The sequence below is a fragment of the Rutidosis leptorrhynchoides genome, unplaced genomic scaffold (assembly GCF_046630445.1).
Source record: "Rutidosis leptorrhynchoides isolate AG116_Rl617_1_P2 unplaced genomic scaffold, CSIRO_AGI_Rlap_v1 contig307, whole genome shotgun sequence".
Classification (NCBI taxonomy): Eukaryota; Viridiplantae; Streptophyta; class Magnoliopsida; order Asterales; family Asteraceae; genus Rutidosis; species Rutidosis leptorrhynchoides.
This window is the reverse complement of record NW_027266550.1, coordinates 52,850-63,040: the sequence shown is the minus strand read 5'-3', so window position 1 is coordinate 63,040 and position 10,191 is coordinate 52,850. Positions and strand designations below refer to the sequence as shown.

Here is a 10,191-nt window from a genome sequence, read left to right as displayed (position 1 = left end):
CGAATATATGAATTTTATTAGGAATAATTTTTTAAATAATAGATAGGAAATTGATTAAGAATAAAATTATTATATTAGAAAAAAGTAATTGGTAGAATTTTATTAGAAATTATTATGTTATTATTGTGTTTTGATTTTTTAATTAGAATAGGAAAAAAAATATTATTGATTTAAAATTGTAACTTGAAACTTAATTAAATTCTAAATTCTAAAATAAATGTGTCAAATTACTATTGTTAATAAAACGCCATGTGTCGGATGTTGATTTGACAATTGAATTTGCAATTTTATAATTTAAACAAATTTAAAATTAAAAGTCTTGCAATTGACTATAAGATATTATCATGACATATTTATCTTTCTGTGTAAAATTTTTTTTGAAATATTCCCAATGAAATCTGAGCCTTCAATCTCAAGAAAAAAGACGGATGCTTTAAGCATTCGACCACGTCGTGGTTGGCTTCTGTATAAAATTGATTCTACTAGATCTTAATTATTTTATCCTTAAGAGGGAACCAACCCATTCGATTTTGGTTTACTGAGAACCAATATTTAAATCGGTTCACTAACCTCCTTCCCCTTCGAAATGGCAGTAGGATAAAATTCGAAGGTCGATCAAATCTAGATCTGATTCGGTCATCTTCTCCACCCTAGTAACATTTCATGTATCACGTTTACAATAGCTCTGAACCCAACTTAGAATGACATCGCTCTTATCTTAATATGATCGTCTCCTTCCAAAGCTAGAAAAGTATCGCTCTCGTTGTTGCTATGTTCAAGCACACACTATAGCTTACCGCAATTATGATAAAATCTTATTTTAATGTGCTATCATGTGTTATTTAGCTTCATTTGTTGTGGGTGTTGTGTGCATAAATTTTTTATGTTGGATTATGAATGAGTACAAAAAAGGTTTTCTCCCTATTTCGGTTTAAAGATTATACTTTTTTTAAAAAAAAGTTTTGAAGATTTAAACTTGTGTAATGTACAGTTGTGTCTTTGAATTTCCATATATGATATTTAGGGGATGATCGAAAGTATCAAAATTGGGAACCGTACAACTACTTAGTGTATACCGCTAGATGAATTGGAATCTCTTATCAAAACTTAAAATTAGTGAGGGTTGACATATTTTGTCGATGATGAGATTATTCAGGATAGAGAGAGGGTGATTTAACGAGATAAATGTTTGTTGTAGATGAAGAGATGGATTTAAAGAGAGTAAAATTTAAAGAAATGAAGACGACTTTAATATAATTTTAACAGTTGAGATTGGGGAGGGTAAATATGTCACGACAATATAATAATTAAATTGTTTTTATAGAATTAGTCATTTTATTAGTGGCAATAGATCCTCACATATTTTCCTTACTTACCTTTGATCTCAAAAATTTTGGTATTGCTTCCTACGTAATCTATCACTTGTAGAATGGATAAATGAATCTTTCTTTGACTGGTTTGATCGGATGTCATCTTTCCCAAATGTTAAGGATTGGTCAGTTTTATGTGTGTTATTATGGTTGATATGGAAGAACAGAAACAAAACTTGGAATTATTCTACTTGTTATATCCCTGTCTCAAGTGTCATTCTAGCTAAATAGATTCAGAATGATTTTTGGGTTGTACGACAACTGCTGGTATCAAACAGGGTTCAAACCAGAACCGGAATACTCTTTCAGCCAGACTGTCTCCTCCCTTCCATGATTACAAAATTAATTGTGATGTTGCTCTATTCAAAACATCAAGGCATTAGGGTCTTGGAGCTGTCATTCACGATCACAACGCTGGCCCTTTTATTCACCAATCCTTCTTTGATTCAGGATCAATGGACATTTTGCTAGGTGAAACAGCTACAATACATATAGGAATTTCTTTAGCTATCTCAATCGGTGCTACTTGGATCATCGTTGAATCAGACGCTCTCATCTTCATCAACGCAATCCACTCAAGTGATCCTTGCTTTTTGTTTTGTAGGTCGGGATGGCAATTCTATCCGAATCCGCGGAGATCTGCTAATTTTTATTCATCATGGAACGAGTTTGGAGGGTGAAATTTTCCATAGATACGGTGACGGATAGGAAAAATTTATCCACTTCATAAATGAAGGCGGGGACGGATACAAAATTTTATTCGTGGATGTATCCATGGATATCTGTTTGGATAAAATAGATATAAATATTTTTTTTTTAAATCCAATAAAAGATAGCTATATCGATTTTCGATAATTTGTTAAGTTATATCAATTTTATTTTACAAATGTTTAGTATAACTATCAGATAATACAGCTATCATTGGTTAATAAATAAACTATTTTTCGGTTAGTTTTATTTAATCTTTTATGTATTTAGTTTTAAATTTTCGGAAAAACCGATGAATAAACAAATCAATGCCCAGCATGGATACGGGCACGGATGTAATTTTTTATCCATCACATATATGGAGACGGAGACGGATAGTGATTATTCTAAATGGATACGGAGGTGGAGATATTACAATCCGCCCCGAATCCGCTCCATTGCCATCCCTATTTGTAGGAATGTAATTGACTTAATTAAAACTTTAGTGGCTAATTTTGTTTCCTGTAAATTTCAATATGTACCTAGATCTAGTAATCGATTAGCCCATTCGATCGCTAACCTTAAGACGAATAAACTGGGACGATTATCAAATTCTTTGTATCCTTTAACTTTTTCGAATTTACAATGAAACTCCCTACTGATATTTAAAAAAAATGAAAAACATAAAGGACTAGGAAAAGTCAAGTGGAAAAAAAGACGCTACGTTTTTTTTATGTAAATACAATCGTAAATAATTTTAGGTTTGATATATGAGTTCTCACGTAGAGATATAGCGGATTCATCAACGAATTGAACCCATAAACTAATGGATATGTAATTCGTCGATCGCTTGTCCGGCAGCCAATATCCAGTTCGAAACAGTTATAGACAAATATCCTGATTCTACGAATTCGGTTCTTAAACTACACTTTCATTCATATGGCTCCTTAAACGACTTGAACCATTTTTTTCCCTCTTTAAAAACAAAAACAAAAAAAAAAATGAGGTAGAGTCATAGGGATGTTACATTACTTTTTGGTGATTAATTCATAACGTGGACGTCGCATAGACTTCATTTAATAAATAAAGTAGTAATTTTATCAGTAATATAATTATTACTAATAGTATAGAATATCAAATTCAGGAATAAAAAATCTAAAGATGAACGAATTGTAAGATAACGCATATGCATACAAATTTTCGTGTTGTCGTAGACCTACAGAATGATTACGTCTACGATCGACTCCCGGAGGGATTCTCCGGATCACACTGAATAGTCTTTACACCTCCAAGATCACACTACAGGAGCAACAATCAATGGAAAATCAGTACTGATTCAATGAGTTCAATATATACGTCCAATTTGACGATCAATAACTAATATGAAAATTATCGGAAAAAATAGAACCATGATATAACATCTTTATTTTTTCTTAACCTAGTTGTCAAATCTGTTAATGAAAGAACGTAATTCATTTTTGTCACAACGTATTGGATAGGGTAGCTTATTTTTAGAGATGACTTGGATAAAAAGATTTCGTATAATTATTTATATACAGTATTAATTAATTATATATGTTAACTTGGATAAGAAGATGTCGCAATAGGAATTGTTAACTTCTAGTTAGGATCGGGTTCAATTTTGACTTCTAATTTTTGGTTTGGTTTCAAATACCTTAATACTATTTGCCTCGAGATTTAAATAGTATATTTTCTATTTTTCTTGAGTATCCAACCTGTTTTTTTCTTCAATTGTGACATGTAATAGTAAGCTGTGTATCTATAGTTTGTGTTCATGCTTACTAAATGATGTAGAAGAAATAAGTTATACATTAGTATTAGTATCTGAAAGGAAGATAATTTAATTAATATTCCTTTGAGTATATATTAATAAGTATAACCTGATTTTTTGATAAAATTAAGTTATACCATGTAGGATGAATTTCTTTATTTTCTGTTTATTGGTTTGTTTATATATAGGTAATTAGTGGTGCATGAATCGGTGAGTTTATTAATAAATAAATTATATGGCACTGAGCTAAATAATTTATCTCATGTCTACTGTTTCATTAATATAATAATCATATAATAAAGAAGATACTCATAAGAAACTTTAAATTACTCCCCTATCCTTACAATTAATGAAATAATTATTTTTTGAGAAGTTATAATGGAGATATGTTAATCATGAGGTCAGATATGAATATTATTTTTCGGTGAGCTACACTGAATTAATATAATGATCTTTAGAATTAATATAATGATAAAGATGTATATATTTTGATACTAGGTTAAAATATAAATAAGTGAGGGTGGTCAAAATTTTCGGCCATGCCCAAAACACATTCAGATTCCTATTAAAATTACTGTTCATCGATTTTGTCTGTTGGATTTGGCCAAATTTGGCAGAAAAACGAATTCAACTGTCCATTTTCGGCAAAAACAACCAAAAAAATTGCTAAATTACCTTCTTATCCTCGTTCTTATGTGTCCGAGAGAATGGGTTCGGGGGCAAAAACGTAAAATTAATGCGAAATTATTTTTTTACCCTCCCTCATCCTCAGCTTTACTTTCAGCCCGAACGAATCAGAGATTGTCACGTGACAATCTCTCCCTTTGTCCTCCAAAATTAATTCGAAACTTTGAAACCCCATATTTATAAATTGAAGCCGATTTATGATATTGATAGCACTACAAAAATGTAGACACGTATTTTTACAATCAAATGAGAATCGTTTCATATTTTTCCGACTTCGTATAAATATTTTATGAATTTTTGAAAAAACTGAGCGAATTTTGAATAAAAATCAGATTTTCCCACAACTTTCTTCTAAAGTTCCGAACGGCCCTCAAAGTTTGTCTTCTAATTAGGCGACCACTTTAAGTTTAGATCTATGTCAAACGGTTTGAAATTTGAAAAATCCGACAAAGATAGGACGTTCATCTCATCGAGACGACACCGGCCATGTAATAAAACCCGAAATCCCGGGACCACCGACAAAGGCACTACCATTCCCACAACTTTCTCCTCAAGTTCCGAACGGTCCTCAAAGTTTGTCTTCTAATTAGGCCACACCTTTAAGCTTAGACTCACACCAAACGGTTTCAAATTTGAAAAATCCGACAAAGACATGACGTTCATCTTGTCGAAACATGTACGGCCATATTAAAAAAAAAAAGAATCTGGCAACCACCGATGGTGGCACTACCATTGCCGCAACTTTCTCCTTAAGTGCCGAACAATCCTCAAAGTTTATATTACGCTTAGATCTACGGCGAATGGTTCGAGATTTGAAAAATCCGACGACAATACAATGTTCATCTCGTGGACATTTGTCACGAATATCATGTGTATATAGAGCTACATTTGTAGGAAAATTTTCCGATCCAGCGTAAATATTATATTCTCTTCCAATAAAATTGTGTTCGTTTATATATTTTTTATTCAAAATTGCTCGAGCACCTATCATTATTTCCGTAAACCTGTTATGATATTCGACAAATTCAATCGCAATACATTACACACACTCACGACGAGTTTTTAACAAAAATTAGACCATCGATAATAAATTGGCCCACGACTTACACTAGTATATATATATATATATATGTTTGAAAAAAAGAAAATACAAAACACTTGAGAGTTCCTTGATTAATGCCTTGAAATTCAACAACGTCTTGGTATTCTTTATGTTTTAATGTTCAGCTTTCCATGTCTGATATCTTTGAATATTTTGTCCTCCTGTTAGAAAATATTAGATTGCTTAAAAATGCATGTATGCATGGATACAGTTTTGCTATCAAAATTGAAAAACAATGCAAGAATTATTTTCCAATGTTATAGGGATGTAATCATTGATCTTTAAGAATAGTAATATGAACATTCGTAACATAATCAAACCTGGTTCTTTTGTAAAAGGGAAGTAAGGAATTGGACGAACTTCTTTATCCCTTCTTTCATTGTTTTCTAATTTTGAATAAGATAAATAACACCTGTATCATATGAAAGCGTATAATATTAATACTACCTCCGTCCCAAAATAGATGCAAATTTTTCAATGCAATTTGCATGTAAAAATTTGCATCTATTTTGAGACGGAAAGAGTATTTTTTTTCACTTGGAGTGATAATACTATATCAAGTGAAATCCATTTGTAAAAGGTTATAAAAGAATATTTCTTGAGACATCTTAAATTACTAATAAAAATCTATATATAGATGTAATCGAAATATTTGTATTAATCATGCAATCTTATATGATCATGAAGATGGGATAGATACAGTTGGAGGAGTCAAACCTTTTTTATAGGGTTGAGCTATGGAATGAGATTATGAAACATTTCTTTAAACACCACATTCTTTGTTTTATTGGTCAATTCGTCTTCTTCATCATGAGCTAATATCTTCAATCTCCCCATTGTTCTAACACGCGAAACCGCTACATATAATTGGCTGTGGCAAAACACCGGTTTTCTAAGATAAAGTCCGATATTGGAGAGGGTTTGGCCTTGACTCTTGTTAATAGTCATTGCATAACAAACAACCAATGGAAATTGATGCCTTTGCAATAAAAATGGCAGCTTTGTGTCTGTTGGTGTTAATGTCATCCTAGGAATGTACACTCTTGCTCCATAATTGACTTCTGATATAATATTAGCCTCTATCACTCGCGTGCCCAACCGACATACTAACAGCCTTGTTCCATTACATAAGCCGCTTCCTTGATCTAAATTCCTTAGTAACATTACTGGAACTCCAACCTTGATTGTTAACTTATGGTTTGGGATTCCTGATGCTTTGATTGTATTTAGAAACTCAGGCCCCATTTTATCAGTGTTTTCAGAGGAAGGACATATACCATCAGAACTCAAATACGTTCATGATTCGCCAGGTATAAGGAATAACATGAACTCATTGATTTGTTGCACAGAGTCCATTGTAGGAGCTAAACTTGATCTTTGCTTCAAGTAAGTGACATCAAACTTATTATCACAAAATCTTGAAAATGTAAGATGAACAATAGCTGCAATAGGGTCACTATATTTCGTAATTATCAGATTTTTTGGAATGTCAATCCAATTCTCTCCATCGCCTTTTGGCCCTATTTATCCATCTCCGACATTATAAAATCTATTTCAAGAAGTCGTGTAATTCTGCTTTCTCTTTTTGTGAACCTGTTGACAACAATCTCATATTTTTTGTTAGAAGCAAGACTTTACACTTTGGCCAAATATAAGATGAACTAAGTGAGGCAAAAACTATATCAGCCCTCCTTCCTTTAGGAATGACGGGAAGAGTTTGTCGGAAGTCACCACCAAAAACAATTACTTCACCACCAAAGAGTTCCTCCTCGCTATTAGGATTTACCTCCCTCATGATGTCTCTCATTGTTCTATCAAGTGCCTCAAAAACAAAATTTGTGTGCCATCGGAGTTTCATCCCATATTATTAATTTTGATTTAACTATTAACTCTGCCTTAGGACTACCTGGTTTTATATTACACATGGACTCTTCTGTGATCTCCAAAGGGATGCCAAACAATGGATGTGTAGATTTCCCTCCATCAAGCAAAAGCGCCGCTATTTGAGGCACTGTTTAGACATAATTCTCCTATAGAACGTAAACCTGTAGACAAAGTTTTCCATAAATGTGTTTTTCCTGTTCCACCATATCCATAAATGAAAAATACTCCACCATTTTTTTCATTAACAGCATTCACGATGATTTGAAATGCATTCATTTGTTCCTGGTTCAAACTCTCTAACAGTTGTTTATGTTGTCGAGTCATTTCATCTCTGTCACAAGAAGTCTCATCTCTGATCAAAGTGTTATATTGGTGAGATAAATCAATTGAGGAGACACTGGGAAGAAAAGGATAATCAGAAAGGTTCTTTCCAAAATGTGCTAATCCCTTTTCTATTTCAAGCACAAGCAAATTCTGGAAAATGTCTTCACATAGGAAACATTCTACATATTTTAAAAAATAAAATCAGATTTAGAACTAAAATAAAACTTAATTCAACTATTTTTTACATAAAATAATTAAATATTAATTGAAAAATTTACCTTCATATTGCATAATAGACATATCGGTATGACGCAAGTTTTTCAGATAATAAATGCCAAGTTTTTCCCATACATTTTCGAGATTGGTAAGTTCATCGAAAACCAGCAAAGTGATAAACATATTCCTCACATATTTAGCAGAACCCCAATATGAGACTTCCAAAATTGCATCTATATATTCTTCATCATCTCTTAAAAGTCCCATAACCGAACAAATTTCTTTAAAGGTGTCATATGTACGCCCATTAAATGTCAGCAGATCCTTAAATGAAGTAGTTCCTTTAACTTTGTTAACCAACATACGAAGATAAAATTTATCACCAACCTTAGGATGTATGTTGTAAATTCTCCCTATAGAAAAACCTTGTTTCCTTGGTGTCCATATGTGCTCTTCTGAAGTCCAAACAAACTTTGAAGGAAACTGTGAATAATACAATGATGTTGCATTTGGATAAATTCTGTTTGCTTCCATCCACACTGTGAACTTAGTAATTATAACACTACTCCTTCTGACAATATTTTCTATCCTTTCTTCCTCCTCATAGCATACAAGTTGTTCGTTCTCTAAATGTATAGACAATCTCTCTACAATTGGTTCTCTTTTCTGAATTTCAAACTTATAAATGTGTCACATAGGCTCAACTGGAGAGATGTATCTACAATCAAAAAACTGTTGGATCTCATCAACGACCTCATTTTCATATTTATCAGTCTATTCAATGATGCAATGACCCTATCATTCCCTTTATTAATGCATTTGAATTGGTACTTGATAGCCCTTATTTGGTTACAACGTTCAACATTTATATGACCTCTGTATTTCATCATAAGATAAGGGTTATATGGGATGACTTTTCTATTATCTAGAAGGAACTCACCTCTCTTCACCACTTTCTCTTCATTTCTCCTCCTGTATACGGGATAACCATCATGACCGACACTTGTTACAGCAACATATTTCTTTAGATACTGTTTGGAACATTTATTCTCTATCATGCACACACATTATGGGTTCATCTTTCCACAAGGCCCATGGATTACTAACAACCTCATATAATTCTAGCTATGTTTCTACATCAGACAATTCTACAAATATGTATCGGTCTATATCTTCCGGTGACTCAAACTTAGAAGATTTTTCCAACATGTGAACATGAGGAAGTCCCCTCTTTTGAAACTCAATGGTATAGACATCTGTAAGATTATTATATATGAATAATTATGAACTTTTTGTTAGTAAGTATGTAATGCTAAATTAATAATTGACTTTAGGATATATGATGAATAAAAAAGTTAACTTACATGCTTTGAGCTCTCCAAAAATTTTATTGTTCTTCACATCTCTGATAAATTCATCCAATTTCATTTTAAAGACTCTAGCTAAGATATCAGGCCTATCTTCCACATTGGTTCTAGAAGCCTTGCACAACCTAGTAATTTCTGGCCATTTTGTATTACAAGTAAATGTAATAAATAAATCTGGATATCCAACCAATTTGAAAATCATCATGGCATCTTGATAATTTTGTATCATATACATCGCCCCTCCTTTTAGACCAATAAAATTAGTTGTCGATTTTAATTTTTAAAAAAAAAAACATGTTTAGTTTTATTAGAAGGGAATGTGATGAAATTTACCAACAAATGATGATGGTAGGATAACACGCTTTCCTAGTTTAGCAGCTTGTGCCTCTCCTTCAGCAACAACATCATGTAAATTTTTTATTTAGGCGAGGATACAATACTCTACCAGTCTCCAAAGTTGCATATGCATCCACAACAATTTGTTGGGTTAATCTTCCACACCTCAAAATGTTTGGTGCTTCACCTACTCGCCATTGAAATCTATAAGCAAAAAATTCTCTTACAGTAATTTTTTTCCTTTTTCTTTCATCCCCACCTTCATCGACGTACAAAATTTCTTCTCTGAATCCGTCTTCCCCATATGGAAATATAAGAGGGTACTGCATGGGCATATATAATGGATGTAATTAAGTAATACGTTGCAACCAACCTTCCTTACTCTCAACAATTATGTCTCTTGGTGATTCCAGATCACCGATGTCA

General features: G+C 32.5%; 1 protein-coding gene and 1 pseudogene across 1 annotated transcript; both read right to left on the bottom strand.

The window, feature by feature from the left end:
* Window positions 1-6,373: 6,373 nt before the first annotated feature.
* Window positions 6,374-7,445, bottom strand: LOC139882777 (uncharacterized; annotated as a pseudogene).
* Window positions 7,446-7,621: 176 nt separating this feature from the next.
* LOC139882776 (uncharacterized) lies at window positions 7,622-10,100 on the bottom strand. Its single transcript, XM_071867052.1, has 7 exons — window positions 9,875-10,100; window positions 9,763-9,819; window positions 9,427-9,672; window positions 9,200-9,318; window positions 8,857-9,093; window positions 8,125-8,728; window positions 7,622-8,025 (listed from the first exon to the last, which is right to left on the bottom strand). Exons 1-7 carry the CDS (start codon window positions 10,098-10,100, stop codon window positions 7,622-7,624), a joined length of 1,893 nt encoding a protein of 630 aa, XP_071723153.1.
* Window positions 10,101-10,191: the final 91 nt, after the last annotated feature.